Source organism: Mustela nivalis (assembly GCF_964662115.1).
Source record: "Mustela nivalis genome assembly, chromosome: 2".
NCBI classification, from domain to species: Eukaryota; Metazoa; Chordata; class Mammalia; order Carnivora; family Mustelidae; genus Mustela; species Mustela nivalis.
In genome coordinates this window covers 186,498,503-186,520,242 of record NC_139021.1, presented here as the reverse complement: position 1 = coordinate 186,520,242, position 21,740 = coordinate 186,498,503, and the positions used below count along the sequence as shown (strand labels likewise).

General features: G+C 64.4%; 1 protein-coding gene across 1 annotated transcript in view; it reads left to right on the top strand.

Moving 5' to 3' along the window:
- The window catches only part of CFAP46 (cilia and flagella associated protein 46), an 87,472-nt gene extending 82,615 nt beyond the window's left edge, over positions 1-4,857 (top strand). Inside the window, 6 exon segments of the mRNA XM_082720011.1 lie at positions 11-113; positions 1,194-1,306; positions 2,478-2,559; positions 3,127-3,263; positions 3,365-3,445; positions 4,303-4,857. Of these exon segments, the coding sequence (XP_082576137.1) occupies positions 11-113; positions 1,194-1,306; positions 2,478-2,559; positions 3,127-3,263; positions 3,365-3,445; positions 4,303-4,427 (641 nt within the window). The 3' untranslated portion in view covers positions 4,428-4,857.
- The last annotated feature ends 16,883 nt before the right edge of the window (positions 4,858-21,740 follow it).

The window sequence follows — 21,740 nt, the reverse complement described above, 5'->3', positions numbered from 1 at the left end:
CCTGCTGCAGAAAAGCTGACTCCTGTCTTCGTCACCCGGGACATCTTGGAAAGACACCGAGACTCGCTCACTGCGCTCTGGGAGGGGCATCTGGGAAGCAAGCACGTCCCCAGGTTGGTGTCGGGGCGTCTGGGGACACGGTCCTGCAGGTCCACGGGAGCTAGCTGGGGGTGCTGCGCACACGGTGGGGACTGCTGTCCTCCGCCCCCCTTCCTCCCTCCCTCAGGCTCCCCCCACCCTGACCCCCATTCTGTCCTGTCAACTCCCCCCACCCCCCACCCCATCCGCAGAGGAGCCCAGTGTCTGGCCTTCCTCGGTCACACAGCAGGCTCCTCGGTCCTCAAGGCGCCTGCATGGAGGCCTCACTGCCCCCGCCCCGCTTCACAGACGAGGGCCTGGCCCCTGGAGTGTGCTGCTGTCCCGGGGTCCCCCAGCCAGTCCAGTGCAGGGCGTGCCCCCGGCTTTCGGACTCGAGACTTGCAGAGGGGCGTGGGGAGGTGGGAGGGGTGGAGGGGTGTGTGTGAGGGAGAGCCTGCTAGAGAGGGACGGACTGCCGGACTGTGGACTGCGAGAGAGAAGGTGGGGCCCCCATGGGGCGGGGCTGCGGGAGGGAAGGGCGGGGCCCATGGGGGGCGGGGCTGTGGGAGAAGAGGCGGGGCTGTGGGCGGGGCCTGAGTGGGCGGGGCCTGTGAGTGGAGAAGGGGCAGCATTGCAGAGGGGCCTGCTGGAGAAGGGCAGAGGGGCGCGCGGGCGGGGCCTGCGGGAGGGGCGGGGCCTGCTGGGGGCGGGGCCTGCTGGGGGCGGGACCCCCCCGCCCCCCCCCCGGCGTTTTCTCGGAAACCTGGGGGTGGTTGGCCATCAGGGAAGAGTCCCTCCAGCCCTTTCCAGAGCCACTGCTCAGCGAGAGGAGAGAGCGTTGCGGGCACCCGAGGTCCGTTCTCGGGAGAACCGGGGCTAGAACCCGAGACGGAGGTGGACGCTGCTCCAGGACGGTGGACGTTAGCCTTGTCCTGGCAGGGGTGGGGCGGGGAGTGAGGAGCGCAGGGCAGGCTGTGCTTTCAGAGCACGTCCTGACGTCTGTCGGGCCTGCTGCCCTGCGCCAGATGTGGTCCGGGCCCCAGCACCCCCGGGCACCCTGACTCCCGCTGCCTGCCTCCGGCCCCACCCGCCGGGCACCCTGCTTCCCTCCGCAGCCAGGCCGAGTGGGAGCAGCTCCTGGGCAGCTGCAGCGGCTTCTTCTTCTATGGGATGGAGAGCTTTCTGTCCCACATCCTGGTGGAGCGCTTGGCTGCCATGAACCTACGAGGTGAGACGGTCCCGCGGGGCCCCCAGCAGCCCCCCAAGTGCGTGAGATGCGTCCGCTCAGGGACAGAGCAAGGCTCCTGTGTCCCCATCGGTCATTGTCTAAAGCAGGGTTCAGGGGGCCTGGGCAAGCACAGCACGGCTCTGGGGGACGTGCCCTCCTGCTCGGTCCCGCCTCTGCTTCTCAGAGACCCACTTCAGAATTCCAGCCCCGGCCGGTGCAGCCAGAGGCGGGGACTGGGAGGGTCACCCGCAGAGCTGGGCCTGCAGAGACCAGGAGGTCTACGGTGGGCATTTCCAGAACACACTGACCAGAGCCCCTCGCCCCCCGTAAACATGGGCACTGTAGGCCTTGCGGTCCCTCTGGCTGCCCCCTGAGGACTTCTGAGTGGGCGGTCTGACTTGCTCTTGAGAGACCTTGTCCCGAGGCAGGGGCAGACCAGCCGCACCACACTGTCACTAGGAGAGCCTTTTCAGGGACCCTCAAGAGGCACGTAGCCCAGTGACGACAGCATAACAAGCACATGGACATGTGTCCCATGGTCAGGGCACCTGAACACCCTCACATCATTATCTGCTGTCTGGCTCCCTCCCAGCCCCCTGGAGAAGGGCCATGCAACAGCCCGCCTAGCCCTGGAAGGCTGCCCGTGGTGGCACGTTCCTTGCCCCAAGTGGAGGTAGAAACAAGGCTTAGATGTGTGAGGTCACAGGAATTCTTAGGCCCAGCAGGCTCGTGCGGGAGCAGCAGCGCTCCTGGAGTCCCTGTTCCCGACCGAGGCTGGTCCTGGTGCCCGCCCTCAGCCAGGCCACGGCAGGAAGCGGGCAGCCGACTCTGTGCACATGGGGCTGCCGGCATGCCCACGGCCGAGTGTTGCTGTGTCATTGGGCACACAGGGCCGTGAGCCTGAGACCATCCCCGGCAGGTTGGGGAGCCGGAGCTAAGCCAGTTGCGCAAGATGACTGAAAGGGTGTGGGGCTCCCGAGGCACATAACGTCCCTGTGGGCTGGTGCAGCCGGTGGGTCTTGGGAAAGGGTTTATGGACGTCAGGTCTGAGCCTCGGGCATGTCGGACTGCGTTTCCCTGAGGCTCCCACACCCCGGGCAACACCCCAGGCTGCACCGGCCTCCTGCTCCTGGGCGTGCGACTGCAGGACTGTCCCTCCTGTGCCCCGCAGAGTGCCAGATGATGGTCCTGCTGGACCTGACGCGGTCCTACGAGAGCATGCAGCGGCATGTGGAGAACTCCGAGAAGAAGAGGTGCCTGCCGTCCCCTACACCAGCTTGAGCCAGCAGCCTGGCCTCCACATACTCAATGGGGGTGTCCAGGGCCTGCGACTGACGGGTGTGCTTCCCAGGGAGGAGGGGGACAGAGTGCCCCTGTGTCCCTGGGCAGAGCCATTTGCCCCCAGTGTCTTTCCTGGAAGAGTCTTGTTGGGGGGTGTGCAGTGGAGGAGGGAGCAGCGGCCAGCTAAGGCCTGTGGGGCCGGGCCAGGGGGCGGAGGGCTGGCGGCTGGAGGGCGCCCTGGCTTCCAAGCTCCCCACATCCCACGCACCCCAGGGCCTATGTGGGCTGCCAAGGTGGCTGAGCCGCGGCCCGTCTCACCGTGATGCTTTGTCTTCTGATTCCACCGCAAGGCTGGGAGTGGTCCCGAACCTCCGGAAGCCTTGTTTTGTTAAATGGCCTTTCAGGAGGGCAGGGGGTGGGGGGAGGTGGTTCCCGAGTCTTTTAAGAACCTGAAGAGTTGTCAGTCCGATACTTGGTGCCTGTTGGGCTGTGGCCTGGGGTTGGCTCAGGCCGTCCCACTGGACCTCGGTCCCCCCCAGGGTGCCCCAGCTGTCCTTGGAGGACCCCATCAAGACCGCCGTCCTTCTGAGTCTGGTAGGGGTCAGGAGCATCCTGGCAAACCAGTGGCCGACCTTCCTGCAGGACAACGCGCTGCGGGCCAGCATCCTGTGGGAAAGTGAGTGGGCGCGGGTGTCCCAGGTCCGTCCCCAGCCCTGTGGGCCTCTCCTGAAGTCCGCCAGCAGCACCCCGGCCAGTCTGAGGATGTTTTCTTCCTAGGCATGCTGACTGTTGGCCGGCCGATCGGGAGAGCCGTCCGTCTCCTTCAGAGAATGGGAGCTGGAGACCCGGGGAGCCACGGTACTGGATGCTGTCCCCCATCCCCGTCCCCGCTGCTGCTCCGGCTGTGCAGGGCCACCTCCCAGCCAGCGTCCCTGCGGCGCTGCAGGGCTGGGGTGCCCGCCGTTTCCAGGCCACTTCTGGGGCTCAGCACGTGCTGCCCGAGAGCACAGCCTCCCCAGTGAGTGCTGGCAGCACAGGTCCTCAGGGCCAAACACACGGGGTGTTGGAAAGGCTCAAAGTGCCCACGTTCTGGAAGGCCAGGCGTGCTCACTGGGGCGGGAGCATGAAACCTTCAAAACGCACGGTGCAAAAGGAGCTGAAAACTTAGAAGTGACGTAGTCCACAGTACCCAGAACGCGGCCACCAAACAGTAGAGGCTGTTGAACGCGTGTGGGAGGAAGGGAGTAGGCCCTGGCGCTGGCCGGTGCCTGAAGAGGGGGCACAGCTAGAGGAGTCCGTGGGGTGAGCAGCTGCTAGGGAGTCGCTTTGGGGACAGAAGAAGGGGAAGCCACGGCGCCGCGTGGCCTGTTGTCCCCCGTGGATGTGCGCTGAAAGGAAGGGACGAAACCGTGACTGTCACACAGGCCCCCCCAACAGTCAGGGTGGCCGTCAGCTGGGGGCCAGAGAGGCCCAGAGCGGGTGGGATCTTCCGGCCCCTGGCCCGCAGGGCTGGGACTGGTGTGGGAGGGGCAGGCGGGCCCAGGCCTGGCCAGGTCCCTCCCTGGCTGGGTGCCACCGCCTGTGGGCCTCCGTGTCCGTGGATGTGGATGCGTGGTAGGTCCACAGGTGAGGCTGCGTCTGGAGGCAGGGGCAGGAGCACCCTTGTCCACGGCGAGCCCCACCCCAGTGAGCCGCGCTGCCCCACTCTCCCTCAGGTGAGCCTCCGTGGGCCTCCAGGGACAAGCAGCTGTCCCCCCCGCCACAGCTCAGCGACTCTGAGCGGCTGCCCGTCGCCCTCAACTTGGTCCTGTACGGGCTGCCACACCTGGCCATCGGGTGACTCCCCCAGGGAAGGACGCAGACTGCCCCTCCCAGGACCCACCACCAGCCCTGCCCACCTAGGGTGCCCCTCCTGCGGTGACCCTGCCCCCAGACCCCAGTTCTGTTCAGTCACACCAGGGCCCTCCCGAGTCTGATCTGCTCTGGCGCCGCCTCCTCGGCTTCCTCCTGCCCGGCCCGCACGGGGCCCCTTGCGGGGTGAGGAGCGTCTCTGTGGGGCTCTGCATGGGGGCTGACCACACAGCAGCCAGGACCCCCAGAACCCTCCCCTGCCCTGTGCGTTCCCTCGGGTCCCAGTGGTGGGGTCCCTCGGGTCCCAGCTGGCCCTGGGGCTGAGGCTCTCGGTCCCTCGAGGCCCACGGTGGTCCCCGGACAAGGAAAGCCATCGCGTTTGGTGTAAGCGCTTTAGTAAATGATGTCGAGTGTCTGCATCACGTGTCTGTGCTGTGGTCTGTGACCCTGGGTGCGCAGCAAGGCCTGAGTCTCCGGAAGGGGATGCTCTCTGTCCAGCGCTGTGCCAGGTGGCACTCAGCCAGTGTTTGCCGAATGAGTGAATGCGTGAAGTCCAGCCCCAGGGCCCGTGGATGCCCCCCAGGGGAGGACCAGAAGCTCCATGGAGAGCCACAGTGTGTCTGGAAGTGGCCGGAAGTGGGTCTCAGAGGTCCCAGGGCAGAGCGTGCTGCAGCCGCCTGTTGGCTCCGCAGCGGACCTGGGGAGCCTGGGGAGAAGCCACTGTCTGCAGAGCTGGACGCTCAGCCAGACTCGAGGGCGGCCGTAGGAAGAAGACATGCCCTGGCCCCCAGGAGGCGTTCTCCCACCGGGCCCCAAGCCTTCCTGGCCCCCATGGAGACCAGGGCGGGGTGCTAGGAGGCACTAGGAGCCGGTGTCCCAAGAGTCTTGCGGGCTGGGGACAGGGACAGGGAGAGCCAGCTCAAGGTCTCTCTCCGGTGGAGCCGGTGCCGTTAGAGAGCCCATGGTCTGGGGCAAGCGGGTCGAAGTGTCTTCGGGCACTGGGTCCTGGCAAGCAGCCCCTCAGACATCGGCCAGGGCCAGGCCACAGAACGCCCTGGGCCCCAGGAAGCCTGTGGGAAGGCCTGGGGACACTGGCCCTGGGGGCTGCTAGGACAGCTCTTCCCAGGCCTCCGACACGGCGAGGTGTCCGCCCAGAGGTCATGTCTTCTGCCTGCCTCACCTGGAGACTTCTGGCCTCTAAGCACCACCTCTGGGGTCCCTGGGGAGCCAGAGACAATGACCCACAGGCCAGAGGGTGTCAGGCCTCAGGCCAGGTGCCCACTGGTCCCCTCTGGGCTGTGAGAACCAGGAGCTAAGCGGACGGGAGACAGCACACGTCCGTGAGGCACATGTGAGGGGGTGTGGGTGGTGGGGTTTCATCCTGATGTGTCCTGGACTTGGGGGAGGGAGGGAAGCCCACACTGCAGCCTCCCTGCCCTGAGTCAGACGGACCCGCCCTGGGCCATCCTGGGTTGGAGCGCAGGCCAGGCCACACGGTGAGAAATCGGACTGCAGCGAGGGATCCCAGCGCACCCCTAAAGCTGCTGAAGTAGACACCAGCGCCTACACGGTGTGCTGGGGAAGGTGGGGGGCACCCGGGCCCGCACCCGTCCGTGCTGGGGCTGTGAAAGGACCCGGCCACAGGAGGACCGTCGGACGGGTTCTCAGGAACTCTGCCCGTGACCAGCCTGTGGGCCGGCCCTGCGCTCCCGGGCACGTGTCCCAGAGAAGCACGTACGGGTGCGTCCACAGAGGCCTTACTCCCCCAGAGCAAGCCCTAGGGTCCAGAGGGTCCTTCGCCGGGGACGGCTGAGCAAGCTCCGGCCCACGAGCCAACGGGACTCCACGAGGAGAAGCCGTGGACGATGGCCCCCAGATGGCTCCAGGGGCACAAGGCCGCGAGCAAGGCCACGACGGCAAGGTCACACCCGGACGAAATCATCATCTTCTCTGCCGGTGCCGCAGACGGGGAGAGCAGGCCGGCGTCGCGGGCACAGCATGGGGGTCAGGAGGGAGCCCCCACAGCCACAGGCCAGAGATCCGCCTGTGCGAAACCCTTGCACGTGGCCTGTGAACGTGGCAGACGGAGCATGGTCCGCGGTCTGTGCGTGGCCTGTGCCGGGGGTTCCCACGCTGCCCCAGGGCGGCCGGGGAAGGGCGCGTCCACGGAAGGGCGCGTCCACAGCGCTGTTTCTGCAACTGCTCGGACGTCCGTAAGCAGCTCCACAGGGGAGTTTAAAAGCAGCTCATCACTGACAACGTCTAAGCATGGTGACTCCCTCCTCCTTGGTTAATTCTTTCCCTTTTGTCAAACATGCACACATACTTCTTCCAGTTTAAAAAAAAAGAGCTAACTAATGATCGGGAAATAAATTCAAGTCCGAGCCGCCGTGGACAGATGAGCTCCCTTGTAGAGCGGTGCTGGCTCCCACCCAAACAGTGAGAATAAAAGCCTCTGGGAATATTTCATCTGCACAAACCACATTTCTACCTCGCACCGCGTCTGCTCCCGGGAGAAATATGAAACGCGAGGGCTGGTCCGCGCATAGGAGGCTTTGAAATAACTTTCTGAATTATGCCCCAGCCACATGACGAATCACATTATCAATTAGCTTCTGTAACAGACGTGGCATTCCGTAATATATTCAAGCACGGAAAATTGCATAGGGGGGATTTATGGAACCCTAAAAACTATAAGGAGAAAAAAGATCGCTCGGAATTTATTGGTAATAATAGACAGTATGTAATTAGAACGGGGGCAGCCCTCAGAGGAAGGGTGGTCAGATCGGCAATGTCGCGAGGCCCGGGGGGCTCCGGGAGACGGCCCTCCCTGCACCGGTGACCCACGTGTGTGCAGTGGTCACGGGAGCCCTTGGCTGGAGCCAGGCTTCCTGACCTGAGCCCCTCGCTCGTGAGCCCCGGCCTCAGCTGCCCAGGGCTGGGGCCTGCGGGGGACCGGAGGGGCCCGACTGCCGGTGCAGGCCCAGCCCAGCGTGGCGGGGCCCCTCGCTCGCAACCCCGGCTGTTCTCTGCGTGTGTGTCACCACCTTTGTAAAAGTGGCATCCACTTTTCTAATTTAAGTCTTGAAAATAGTGATTTCTGGGGCACCTGTGGGGCTCAGTGGGTTAAGCCTCTGCCTTCAGCTCAGGTCATGATCTCAGGGTCCTGGGATCGAGTCCCCCATCGGGCTCTCTGCTCAGCAGGGAGCCTGCTTCCTCCTCTCTCTCTGCCTCACTGCCTGCTTGTGATCTGTCTGTCAAATAAAATCTTAAAAAAAGAAGAAAATAGTGATTTCCATATTTTTTTAAGAGTCGCATAGCGTAGGGAGGTGGGGGAGGGCAGAGGGCGTGAGAACCCCCAACAGACTTGCCGCTGAGCACAGAGGCGGGCTGGATCTCAGTCCCCGAGACCACGACCCCGAGACCACGACCTCAGCTGAATCTGAGTCCCACCCTCAACCCGCTGAGTCGCCCAGGCGCCCTGTGATTTCCATATTTTTTAAAAAAGGACTTTTTACCCCCAGCCCACCCAGGGGTCGGCGTTCGGACGGATCTCTGGATTCCTCTGCCCGCGTTCCTATGCTCAGCCGCCTCCCGGGCGGCCACTCAGCACGGGTCCCATTTCCAGATGTTTGAGTCAGAAGTCTTGAAAGCACCTTGGCCTCCAGGGGACACTTGCCCACGTGGGAGCCCAGTGCGCCAGCACCGAGGGTCCTCTGGGCCTGGAGGGCGGGCCCCTGCAGATCGGGTGGGCAGTATGGGGGTGTCCCCCTCCGCCCTGGGGAGGTGAGCCTGAGGATGAGTGGGCTGGGGGCTCGGGTCACGTGGGCTCTGAGCCCGGCCAGCAGGGTCAGTACCTGTGGCCGGGGTCACAGTCCCGTGGCCCGTAAGGTGGGTTGCCCCAGCTTAACCCTTCACATCCGCGCCTCAGTCCCCGTGGAACAGCATCACCCGGCCACACCCGAGGTCCCCCCTCTGTGACGCGGCCCTCACACGCCCCACTGCCTCTGTCGAGCGGGAGACCCTGGCCGCGGCCCGTCCTGGCTGGCGTATGCGCCTCCTGGCGCAGGTGCTCTGGGCTCCTGGGTACCCCCCACCCGGCCCCAGCGGCTCCCAGCAGGTGCTCCTGGGACAGCGAGTGTGGGGTCCGCAGGCGCCTGTGCGCCAGGCCCTCTGCAAGCAGTAAGTCCAGCCACGGCTGAAGCAGGCTCCCTGCTGGACCCAGGTTAAGAAATTAGGCGGGTTAATAAAGCTAAAACGCTCACAGATGCTTGTGTGTAAATTTCTATTAAGTTCCGTCGTCCAGCACCAGTCTCCAATAGTTTAATTTCTATATTAAATAATTAAAACTCTATTTTCAATTGCTGTGAACAATTGTTTTCCTTAATGATCTTCCCAGAGGAGCCAGTAATTTTCTATCTTGTAAAAATGATTAACTGGCGTCATTATCCCGTTTCTCTGAAATATAACCGAGCCGCTCCAGGAAGGCCATCTGTATTCAATTAATGCTCCCTGGCATTAAGACGGACAATATTACTTCATGCCATGCACAACCCTGCTGTCCCTCGTTTTATTATGACGATGATGGAGATAGAAACAACCAGTTTAATTATCCCATTTCCAGCAGAAATCAATTTTCAACACGTCTTCACCCTTAAACAGAGGAAGAAGCCGGCAGTGCTGCTCTAGGGCAGGGCTGGCCGCCTGGGCGCTCAACGGGGCCGCCGCAGACCGTCTCGGCTCGCAGCCCAAGGTGGGGTGCTCGGGGCCCGGGCCCCGCACGCTGGGGACGCCCCTCAGGGAGAAGTGGCCCGTGAGGGTCTGCGCACTGGGTGGCCGTGCTGCCCCTCCCTCGGGGTCAGCCCCCAGGGGCAGCCCACTCCCATCTCCCTCAGCATCGACCCCCCACCCCACCAGCCGTCCCCCAGGCCCCAGTCCGGGGCTGCTGAGACCTCTGCCCGCTGCAGAGTAGGGGGGCCGGGGGGATGTGTGGTCCTGTGCCGTGGCTGCCTTTGTCCGGGTGATTCTGGGGACGCGCCCTGCCCCGCCGCTCAGTCACGCCACGCCGTGGGCCAGCGTAATCGAATTGTCTGACATTTTTATCACCATTCGTTGAGGCCGGAGGAAGAGGACCAGATGGACGCCCCCTCGCTTGGCCAAGGGCCGGGACGAAGCCGATGGGCCAAATGACGTGGGGCTCTGAGCTCTTCTTGTCACAGATTTTAATTCGTGGTGACAGACGGCCGGAGGCGGCGTTGGCGGCGGCTGCCTCTTTCCCCCCGTCCGTTACTGCCCCCAAACGGCCCCTGGGGCCGTCCCAGGAGCCCTCGCTGAAACCCATGTCTCTGAAATGAGCCCTCGAACGGGGGCCCACGAGGTGTGGGCCTCTCAGGCCCAGACGTGGGGTTCGGCTCTGTCCAGGCAAGGGGCCACCGTGTCTGGGCACAGGTGAGGCGTCCTGCCCTCGGGCCCAGGGCGCGGGTCACCCTGTAATGCTGCTCAGAACCGCCCACCTCTCCCCTGCATGCACCGCACGGCCCTCGGCCCCGGGGTGGGGGGGTCCCGCAGCCCCCAGCACCGCAGTCAGTCTGTGCTGTGCGACAGAGGATCACGGTGCCTGGGACCCTGAGGGACTCAGCGAGAAGCTCTGGAGCCATGTGCCTCCCGTGGCCGAAGCCCACATCTCCCAACAGCCTCTCTGGCCTGCCCTTCTCCTGGCTCCTGGCTCCTGGCTCGGCTGCGGTGATACCTGTCCTTGGGGACACCCTGACAAGAAGTGTCTGTCCAGCCGGCCAGAGCTCGCTGCACCGTAGCAGGAGCTGGATGCTGACCAGCTGACCTATGGCCCCCTGAGTGGAGGATGGGTCCCCCTCCTGCCCGCCTTCTCACAGAGCCACGTTTCAGGGCTCACTCCTGACTGGCCCTTTCCAGACGCTTCTCACGGACTGATGAGGGCTGAGCACCAAAGAACCTTCCATGGCCGGGCCCGACGGTCGAGACCAACCCCACGGTGACCCTCGCCACCTATTCCTGTACTGCTTGTGGGCCACTGGGACCCCAGGCCTCCTCTTCCTAGGTGTGTCCAGCTTGGAGTCCCAGGAACAGCAGCAGTGCTTGCTGAGGCCAGGCTGCCCAGCCCCTGAGTCCCCGGGAATGTCGTGCCTCGCTGGGTGTAGGACTGGCCAGGTCAGACTCCTTCATGGAGGATGTTTAGAAAGTCATGTAATTAAGCTGTTAAAGAAAAAGTGACCCTAGAGACACCTCAGCCAGGATGCAGTGGTCCTGCTGTCTGCCTCATGCCAGACACGGGTTCTCAACCAAAACCTGCTCGGGCTGTATTCCGTCTCGGCAGTCAGCCTGCTCGAGATGCCATGAGGGCTTCGGTGGGACAGTCCGGCTCACCTCCTTCCTTGTGACCTGGCTCTCGCGGCCGCTAGCCCGAATCACAGGGACACCGTTTTCTGAGATGCAGATTCAGCAGGAAAGCAAATCCACAGAGCCGCCACATTCACAGCGCGAGGAAGACCAGATTGGGTTTGTATTTTCTTTTTTACTTCTCCAAATTTTTCTTACTTCTATAGGTGTATGAGCGGTTAATAGATTAACACTGTTTCTGCAAGCCAGCTGGAAAGAGATCTCAGACTAATCAAATTTTAATAGACCTTATAATCAGCTGAATTTCCCCCAGAGGCAGACAAGTTCTGTCAGTTCGTTTGGTCTGGAATGCATTTATGCAACGGAGCCCGCCGTCGGTTCCTGCAGAAGCCGGAGGACAAGACAAGCAGCGGTGAAGGTCTCATCGGGACGGGGGTCTCCGGGAAAGCCCTGAGCGGGACCCCGAGTGCCCCGCATTCCCAGGACGCTCTTTGAGCGCCACTCTCACAGCCAGGCTGGAAACCCTGTCTTCATTCTCCTTTTAAAATCCCTAAGGGGCATAACGTGGAGTAATTTCATCATCCGGAGCCCTGAACATGACCACTGCTCGCTGGGGACTTGACTGCTTTGTGTCCTGGCACTTCCCCTGGGAAGAGTTAGCCAGACCAGAAAAGGCCCGGCTGCCCCCATCAGCTGCTCCCTGCCACCTGCCACCGGCAGCGGTCATGAGGGGTCAGGCAGCACGGCTCCACCCCAGGGCCCTGTGCCCCAGCCCCAGCGTGGACACGGGCTGCGTGGTCAGAACCACAACTGGAACTTGCTGGCCAAGGGGTGTGGGGCCTGGGCTGGGGCATTCCCTGAGAGATCCCAAGTAGAGACGCAGGAGGCCCCCGATGACCTGTGTGGCCGCACGCAGACGCACACGTGGAGGAGCAGGGGCTGCTCTGGGCGGGATGGTCATCATCTGCGGTCACCGACTTTCAGAGCAGCGCTCAGCAGTGAGACCCTGGCTCTGCTCTGTAGGGTCGTCATCTGTCGGGGTGACACCTGCTGCTGGCTGAGCTCAGGTGCGTGGAGCCTTCTCGGTCATTTTGTTTCGTTTCTGGAGCTGTGGGTTAAGGGCTAACGTTCCAGAAGCAGAACCCAGTCGGTCTGTCTCCCAGTGGACACTGCCCACGCAGGCAACACCTTTGGTTGGTGGTTCCTGCCACACCTGGTCCCAGACCCTGGACCCCTCGAACAGGTGGAACAGGACAGGTGTGGGGACGAGTGCAGACAGAGGAGCAGGTGCGCGCCGAGGCTGTCCAGCCACACGGTGGGAGGAACGCATCAGGGTCCTGCAAAGTGCTGGGGCCCGGAGCCCCCCAGCCTACCCCTTCTGCGAGATCTCCACTCACGATGGCATGGTCCACGTTTCTTGGAGAGCTGAGCACCGGCACCGTCCTCAGAGCCCAAACCCCGGCGTCCAGTGAGAAGCAGAGACTTGCTGATACCCGGAACGGCCGTCGGCCCAGTGACCACGAAGCCTTGGGGCTCTCCAGGGGCAGAGACTGTCTTTCCAAACACCCCGATTGGGCAGCACCGGAGCCCACTCGCCTGCATGTGCTCATTCCTGGGGAGCCACGGATGCACACGTGACCTGCTGGCTCTGGACCCAGCTCTGGTCTGCACGCGCCGGGTCAGCGGGAAACCAGGTGACGCGAGGAGCCGAGGGCCATTCAGGAGAACTCCTCTGCCCACTTCTGGTCCGGGACTTCCTGACGGCTACTCAGGGAGGGGCCTGGTCCTGCTGGGGCTGCTCCCGCTCTGGTGTGGCCCCCGACCGACCCCCGTGTCCCTGTGCTCTCCGCTGGCTGTGCTGGTCCTGCCGTAGCTCCGGGAGCAGCTCATTTCCATACGGTGCCACCTTCACGGTGACCAGGAACTGGGCGGGGGGGCATTGGCCAGCCGGTGTGGTATGCCAGAGCCTCTACCAGCCCAGCCACCAGGTTCTCAGGAGATGCCCCCAGGAGCAACAGTCCCCAGCAGGCCAGGCCCGATGGCCATGCACACGCTGCCTCCGCCGGGTCATACGTGGCCGGAGCTGGTATGGGTGGCCATGAATCCCATCCGCGAGGCTGCTCCACGGGCCCACCCCTGTGACATCAGCAGTTAGGGCCCAGGCACATGGGGCCTGAGTGGGGCTGGCCCCAAGTCGGGCAGGTGCCAGATTCTGTTGCTGCCTCTCAGCCCCTAACGGTTTACAAGCGGACACGCTGTTCGCCCGGAAGCCCCCCGGCACTGACTGCCAAAGTTTGCACGTCCCCCGGCTTTCAGTTCAGCCCAATTCAGCACAGCTTAGCCACTGAGGCTCAGCCGGAGTCCCCCCCAACACCCCCAGAAGTGGCCCCGACATCTACCCGTGGACAGAGCCCAGGCCGCCTTCCGCGGCCTCCTGCCCTTCTCCCCTCCCGGTGGCCGTCACGCAGCACCTCCCCCAGCCGCCCAGATCAGCCCGGAAATCCCGGCCAGCCCTTGAGGCTCTCACCGGGGCTGGGGGTGGCCCGAGAGGGCCTGCAGCCCCCCGACTCCACGGACGCAGAAATGGACCAAAACTGCAGCGGGAGGCGGAAGGTGAGGCGGCGGAGACGCGCGGCCGTGGGGCCCAGTGGGTTTCTCGGGGCCGCGGTAGGAGCTCAGACACAGAGGACAGGTCGATCGATAACCTACTTAGAGGACCGGGGGGGGGGGCGGAGGTGGGTCCTGGGTCCCCAGTTCGGGTCAGAACCACCTGGGTGATGTCTCCCCACCGCCCGCTCCCAGGGGAAGGCCTGATCTGCTACGGCTGCCAGGGCTGACCCGCTAACACGGTCCCCTCCTGCCATGCCGCGGACTTCGGGACAGACCCAGAGTCGTCTCCGGGATTCTATCACGTTTGTGCCCGGCCCCACTCTGCCGTGGCCGCGCGGACCTGCAGGGACAGCAGTGGCGGGCGTGCCGAACTTGCCTCACAGCCGAGACGCTGGGCTCCGAGCGCCAGCAGGCCGCCAGCCTGGCCGGTCCCGGGCACGCGCCCGAACATGGCCCAGGCGCATGGGCGTTGGTGGTGTTTTTATAACCGTAATGAAAGGAAAGCGCGCTCGTAGGAAAACAAGCCAAAACTCAGCAGAGAACACAACAGAGACACTGTGGGACGTGACCTCGCCGCCGTCTCTCTCCAGAGCGTCCGGCGCCCGAGGGTCCGGCCAGGCTCCTTCTCTGGTAACGGTTCACAGATTTAACGATGAGGCGACCTCCGTGTGTTTTAAGAAGCAAAGTGTGCAGGACGGCAGGACGCTAGAGACGCCCTCAGGGCGGGGAGTCCCCACACACACCTCCGTGGACCCTCGCGGTTCGGACGATGCCCCACGGCATTGCGTCGGTGAACCCCCAGCGCTCCCCTCCCGTGACCACAGCAGGGCCCCGCATGTTTACCAGGTCACATGTTCCTCCCTCCCTGCCCGCATGGGGAGCGCGACCGGAAGTGTGCAGCCACACGTGGGTTTCCTTCCGTGCCCTCATGCGTCTCTGTCATTTCCAGCTCCAAGGGTTTGGGCACCAGATGCGTCTCCAAGCCACGGGCGGTGCCCGCCACTGCGAACCGCGACTTCGACTTGGTTCAAAGCTACAGATCTGGGTCACTTTTCCAACTCAGGGATCTGTGTGTCATGCGTGAATCGTGTTCGTCAGGGACACGCGCGGCCCCTTCTCCCGCTCGTGCCGGGAGTTTCTGGGGAGATAGCTCCGGCCCCGCCCTCGGCGCACCCAGGGAAGGATGAAGAGTGGACGTGCCGACCAACGGTAAGGGCCGCGGACCCGGAGCAGAGAAAGGAAGCAAAACACCAAGGAGGGGGTGGCGGGTCCCGGATGCCGGCTGTGGCCACTGCGCCCGCAGGGTGACGCAGTCAGGAAGGCCCCTCGCGCGGGGCCGTCGGAACTTGCTTCAGGTCCTCAGGGCTTCGAGGAAGAGCAGGGCCGACCTTCTGGGAACAGCAACCACCTCACCGAAGACAGCCAGAATGTTGTGTGACGCAGGGCCGGCGAGGGCACCCCTGATGGGCAGGGTCCTCACCCAGTCACTGCGGTCAGCCAGCCTCGGCCACTGCTGGAGCTGTGAGCCCCCTGCCTGCGCCCCTGCACGCCCAGCCCCAGGCCAGCCGTGGGCTCCCTCTGGCCGGGGGAGGGGCAGGCTGCAGAGGAGAATCCCAGAGGCCCCCCCCGCCGCACAGCATCTAGGAACGGGGGCCATTGTGAGCACCCCATGCCTCTTCCCCATGTGCCCTACTCACATGGACACCCCCAGGCCGCCCGTGTCCTCCGGATGCTGCTGTCCGCAAGCCCCCCTCCAGGATGGGATCTGGCCACCCTGCCCTGCCCCCACCACGCCTGCCCAAGGCAGAAGCCCCAGCCCCACATGGCGTGGCCTTTCCATCGGGGTCCTGCTCATCTCACTTGGGGGCCTTGGGCGTTCTCAAGGACCGTCCTGATCCTGCTCCTGGGTGTGCCAGGCCCAGTGGTCATGGGCAGCCTCGGTGTGCCACACACGGAGTGAGTCGGGGACCTGCCTTTGGGCAACACAGACGCAGTCGGCCTCCGAGGTGGGTCTGAACTTCCTCTGGTGACGACTTCCAAGACATGCCCCCACCCTGGCCTCTGATCCCTGGGCAGCTGGCGATGTTTCTAGACCCGTACCCACTGCTCTGTCCGAGAGGTCCTGGAGTCCTCTGCAGGAATGGATACACCAGGGTACCAGGTGCTGGCTGGGGGGGGGGGGCGCTCCCAGAGACCCCGGAGGCCTGGGTCGGGGGTGCCTGCCCTTGGAATCCCTGGTTTTGCGAAATCTTTGCTTGGGAGCAGGAAAGACCTCCCAGAACCCCAACCTTCCTGTAGGCTCAGCTCTAGGTCACCTCCTCACAGAGCCTCCAGGATGCCCTGGCCCTACCTGTCCACGGCTCCTCAGTCAGCGGCCCACATGTCCCCTCCCCTTGCACTGGGCAGCGGGGGGCAGGGCCTTCCATCAGATGTCTTCAGTGTCCAGGGGGAGCAACAGGGAAGGAGCCTGTCAAGGTTACCCAAATGTCGGTCACAACCAGAGACTTCAAAACATAGACCATCCCGTTCCTTTGGGCTCTGGGACGCTCTAATCATGCATCAGTCAGCCCCTGCTCAGTGACACACTGCGTAAGAAACATCCCCAACGCCAAAGCCCCGTGGCTGGTTTCCCAGGGTCGCCTGCCCTGCTCCTTGGGTCTTCTGGCCCTGGGCTGGGTCTGAGATGTGTCCTTTTCCTCCAGAGGGAAAGAGCCCGAAAACTGGTGGACACACAGGGTGTCTGAAATATTCTGCTTGGGTCAACAATCATCCCTTCTGCTCACCTTTGCTTGGCCGCAGCAACCCCATGGCGGCATCATCAGGAAGACAAGTGCAGTCCTCCCAGGAGAAGCAAAGCAAGTCACCCGGCTCGGCAGCAGAACTCTGGCTGGTGTGGTGGGTCAAGTTCCCTCGAAAAATTTCACCAGATACGACCGTTCCTGGGCCCTTCGTCATCAAGTGGGGAGAGCTCACTGGGCCTCTGTAGACCAAGCCACATACTGATGCTGCAGGCCACCAGCACCCGGGGGAGTGCCCGCACCCCTGACCCCATGGCAGGGAGGGGCTGGTGGGCCAGGGCACTGCACACGGCCTCGAGCCCCTGGGCCTCCCGTGGCCAAACCAGAGCACTGGGCCTAGCTCACTCCCCTCCCCGGCCATGCCGAGCCCATTGCCCAGGCAGGTGGACTGCCAGGCAGCATGCAGCACTGGCCAGGGGTCCAAAGACCCCCACACATTACCAGGAGCCTGGGGGAGGGGTGCATAGAGCCTCACACGGCAGGTGCGTCCCCCGGAGTCAGAGGAGCTGTTCTCCGCAGCCTGGATGTTCCCCACTTATTGGGTCTTATGGGACAGGACACCCACCAGGCTAGGGCAAACACTAGGGTCTCCTAGACCAAGGCCCCTGCACGCCCCATCACTGGGAGAATGGGACAGGCCCCAGCGCTCTTGCCTGAGACCCTCTCCTGGCTGGGGTCCAGCCCTCCCCACCCTCGGTGCTCAGTAACCCCTAGAAAGCAAATTGGCTCTCATCAGAGGCATTCCTTCACCGGAGGCAGAACCCTGACATCCTCCTCCGGAACTCGGGGGGCCCCCAGCTTCCTCCAAACTGTCCCGTCTCCTGGAAAGCAGGCCCCGCCCCCAGCCGAGTGCCTCAGTCACTCTGTGACCCACTAGGGGCCTTGGGACCTCCCGTTACAGGCAACCCGTGGCTGTATCCACTCAAGTGACGGGCAGGTCCTAAGGGCCTACGAGGGAGCAGACAAGGTGGTTCAAGTCAGGGAGCATGGGCCCTGCGCGCAGGGAGGGGCAGAGACAGCTCCACGGTGAGGGCAGCCCCTTCCACGTGGCCAAGGCCTGCAGGACACACAGGGAGAAAGGGGCACCTGAGGGGTGGACACCACCCGTCCCCTGGGGAGGTGCTGCCGTGGCACAGCCAGGCCCTCTGCCATGATGCCCCCACGATGTGGGGGCTGGGACCGGGTCTGGACGGTAGCCAAGAGCCCTTCTGGAAGCCTCCACCTGGCCAGTCCTGTCCCGTCTGGGAGCACAGTGACGGCCGCGGAGCAGCGGCCCTAACACAAATCTTTTACGTGGTGCTCAATTAGCACGTTTGGCTCGCAGTCAGACGCCCCCACCCCCGGGAGAGCAGCCCCCGGGAGAGAGCTCATTACCCACGATTGCACATCTGGGGCCCGCGCAGCCCTGGGGAATGAGCTCTGAGCTGTGATTTACGGCCACTTCCCTTTGTCCTTTCCTCAAGGAGACAAGATTCTTGGGACCCCGGAAGAGGGCTTCTGAGACGCGGTGTGACGGCCGCCGAGGACTGGCTTCTGCAGTCCTGATGTGGGGCGGCCCCTCCTGGGGGGCCCTCCTGGGACTGGGACCTGGGCAGCTTTGCAGAGCTCCCCTGGCCTGGACCCTGTGTCCTCACGGCACAGGGGAGGGGTTGGTTTCCAGCATGGCCCAGGTCCCAGGGAGTGGCAGGTCCCTCTCGCTGGGTGCTGGGCGTGGAGAGGGGGCTGCAGCCTGACCCATTCTGGAATGTGGCACACGGGTGTGGGGGCAGGGGCACGGGGCTCTGGGAGAGTCGGCGCCTCTCAGAAGCACGACCACCGAAGAAAGCGGCAGGGCGGGCCTGAGGGCTCAGGTTTGCTGCGACCTTGGCGACCTTGGCGTGGACCCGCCCACCGCGAATCCCCTGTCATGGGCTCCAAACTCCCTCTGCAGGGGAGCTCACTCCAGCTGTTGGCTGCAGATGTCCCCTGGGCTGGAGCCTGTGGGGTGTCTCTGTGGAGTGTGTGGGTCCCAAAGGGGGCACCCTGGAAGTGCAGGATGAAGACAGACCACCTGGAGGCGCCATCGTGACCGCAGAGGTCCGGAAGCCAAGGGTGAGCCACGACGCTCTGCCCAAGGAGGGTGGGGTGCCCCCCTCGTAAGATGCTCACGAGAGGCTGGTGACGGTGGCCGTAACTGGCTGCGTGTCAGCGGAGGAAGGAGGCACCTGCAGCCCTGAGATGTCTGTGGACTCATGTCCCCGAAGCAGAGGTGACCCTGTGTTGTATGGCCAGTCACAGGTCACAGCCTGCACGCAGCCCGTACACCCCTGCGTGGGGAGCAGGTGTGCAGATGTGAAGACCCCTCCCGTCGAGCCCTTGTTGGGGGGGGGCTGCACACACTCGCAGAGGAGGGGAGTGAAGCCCCCAGGGCAAGACATCAGGAATAGGCAGGTAATTCTGTGCATGGGACGTTTTTTCTGGTGCATAGCTTTTAAACAAAGAAAGGCCCTGGAGTGAGGGGGAGGAGCTGGGGGTGCGAGGGGGGGCAAGGCAGGGCTCATGGGAGCACTGGGGGAGGTGTCCCCTGGCCGTCCAGGTCCCACCCCCCCTTACTGCTGCCCAGATTCCTGGCCAAGAAGGAGAGGGCAGCTAGGGCTCCCCAGCACCCCAAGCCTGCTCCCAGTCCCTCGCCCCTTCCTTAGCACAAGTTTGGGACCCCCTTCCAAGGGCCCCTCCCAGCTGCCGAGGGTACCGGCCTTCGCAGACCCTGCCAGCCTCCTCCTGCCCACCTCTCCGTGCCCAAGATGCCCTGCGGTTCAGGGCCCCCAGGGGACGCTCGCTGGTATCTATCCCTGGGGAAGCCCAGACTCCTCCAGGACCCTGACCCAGAGCTCTGAAGCCTGGGACCCACATGTGTGTCCATCCCTTCATCTGGAGCATTTTATCAGCCCCCGAAACACCTGAGCAGGTCGAGTCCTTGCTGACTTGGATGCGGACAGGCCGTCGCGCCCAGAGCCGGTCACTCAGCAGATGCTGCTGGGCAGAGGGGCCTTGGGTGTTTCTGGGACTGGATCCAGGGGACCCTGCTCAGCAGCGTGGGGGGGGGGGGCGGGCAGGGGGGAGGGGTAGGCAGGATGAGGGGGAGCAGCTAGCTCCTCCTCATGCCTGCCCTGCCCAATGCAGGGCCTTTTAGGCAGCCCCTGGTCACTCCTCCATCAAGGGCAGGGGCAGGCTAGGTGATGTCTGCCAGCAGAGGCTCTTTGCATGTGGTGCTGGAGGGCGGGCAGTGGGGGCTCTTTTTGGTGGGGGAAGGGGTGGGATTTGCTCTAGCTCCTCCTTCTTGAGCAGCCACAACACTGTGGCCTCCTGGGCCTGGGCTCCAGGGTCCTGGGGCCCCCATGTCCTCCCTTACGCTGTGGGCTCTGCGGCTGCAAGGTCACATCTGGGTCACCTCAGTGGTCCCTTAGCAACCCCTGAATCAGACCCCACTGCGGGGTCTCATCACGCAGGTGGTTGAGATCTGTGGGAATAAAGCCCTCTGCCGGGTGGGGGGTGCTGTGGGGTTGGGGGGTGGCAGCTTCCAGAGATCCTGGCCCAGAGCGGTCATGGTTGGGGCAGGTGGCAGCTCAGGGACCTGTGATGTCCCCTTCACTGACAGAGTCTTAGAGGACTCACTGCTTCTTCACTGGTGGAGCCGGAATCCAAGCTCCCGACAGGTGTCCCACCTTCCCCCAAGGAGCCATACTGCGAGCACAGCTGAGACCACCTGTGCTGACCCCACCTCCGGCAGGCTCTCGCTGAAGCTTCTCTGCCAAGGTTTGTTGCCCCCCACCCCGGGCGCCCGCACTGCCTAGCGGGGCCCTCCCAGGGCACGCCTGGTACACAGTAGGTGCCAAAAAAATACACGCGGGGTGCATAAAAGCCTGTACCAAACAGCCCGCTCTCCGCCTTCCGTCCACGTGTAAGTTTGCAGGGAAAGCCCCATCTTCCTTTGTAGGACGTTTTCAAGACCAGAAGGTGGCATTCTCTAACCTCTCCGCTCTGGGGCGGATCAACGCTGGGAGCCCAGGGGCGTTTCTTCCCCGCGGGCCGCCTCGGACCTTCCCCGGAGGGAAGAAGGAACTGAAGGGGGTGCGGGTAGGAGCCCCAGCAAGCGGGTGGAGGGGGCGCGGGTCAGAGGTGTCAGGCAGGGAGCCTTCCACACCCGGGACAGGGGCACTGCAGGGAGTGGGACCCGAGGCGAGGGTCCAGGAGAGTGGAAACCGTCCGGGTCGCCGGCTTGCGAACCCCGAACCCCGGAGCGCCTGGCAAGGTTGGATGGCTGGGGGGCGCGCCGAGACCCGCACCGCGCACCTCACTCCCCCAGCGCGCACCCTCTCTCCGGCCCCTGTCCTACAGCCTCGGCTGGCTCCCCCGGGGGCCGCGTTCGCTGCGGCCAGAGGAGACGCCGCCGCACTCGCGACCCCAAGCGTTCCCGCCGGGGCCCAGGGAGGGCGCAGCGACGTGGACAGACCCAGGGTCGCTGAGGCGCAGGACAGCGACTTGGGGGCTCTTTTTCCTCCGCGGTAAAACAAAAACAAAAGCAAAAACCGGCTGGCAGGCTCCCGCCTAGAGCGCCGCGGCGGGGTCCGCGCTCTGAGCCGGGGCCGCCAGCACCCTTTGGAAGGAGAGTGCGCCCCTGTCGTCCCGCCCCGGCGCGCCCCTCCTGTTCCGCCCCGCGGCAGCCTCGGGTCGCCCCCGCCCATCCAGGAGTTAGTGGAGCAAAGAGGCGGACCTGAGGGACGCGACCCCGCCCCTACTCGGCTCCGCCCACTGGTTCCGCCCCCGCTGGAGCCCCGGCTTGGGCCACCAAGCGTCTGCGGGGGGTGGTGGGTTCGGGGAGCCCAGAGCGGCCCCAGTCCTGCGGGGAGAGTGTCCCCGAGCCCAGGCTGTCGGGGCGCACACAGGCTGCTGCTAGCTCCGAGGAAGTGGGGCGTGTTCTAAGCGAGACGGGCGGGTCTCGCGGCGGAGTGACCTGCCGCCAGAAGCTGCGCGGGAATCCCGGGAGTCCCAGAGGGGCGCTGCCAGTGTCCTGGGGGTCAGCCTCCGCCGGGACAGAGCGCCTGCGGGGCGGCCACACCGGGATGGGGCAGGTGCGGCCGGGGAAGGACGCGGGGAGAGAGGAACGGCACCGCGCACGAAGCTGAGGGCCCCGCGCGCCCGCAGCCTCACCCCGCAGCACGGTGCCCCGGTCCGGGGGTGAGCACCGAAGGCCCGCCCAGCCCCACAGGCCAGTGGCTGTCCGATTGGATCTGGCGCAGGGACCCTCAGAGCCAAGACCCCACCACTAACTGCCCAAAACGAAAACAGAGCCCCAAAGGACACCGTGGGAGCGGACGCTGGGTCCCTGCACGGAGCCGGGACGCTGGCCTTCATCCACACCGTGCACGCCCCCGCGGGCTCGGTGAAACCGGAAAGTCGTTGCTGACAAACCGCAGGAGGCCCCAGAGAGGCCGGCCTGGCGCACTCTGCCCACCCCTGGCCAAGCAATGCCGTCTGTT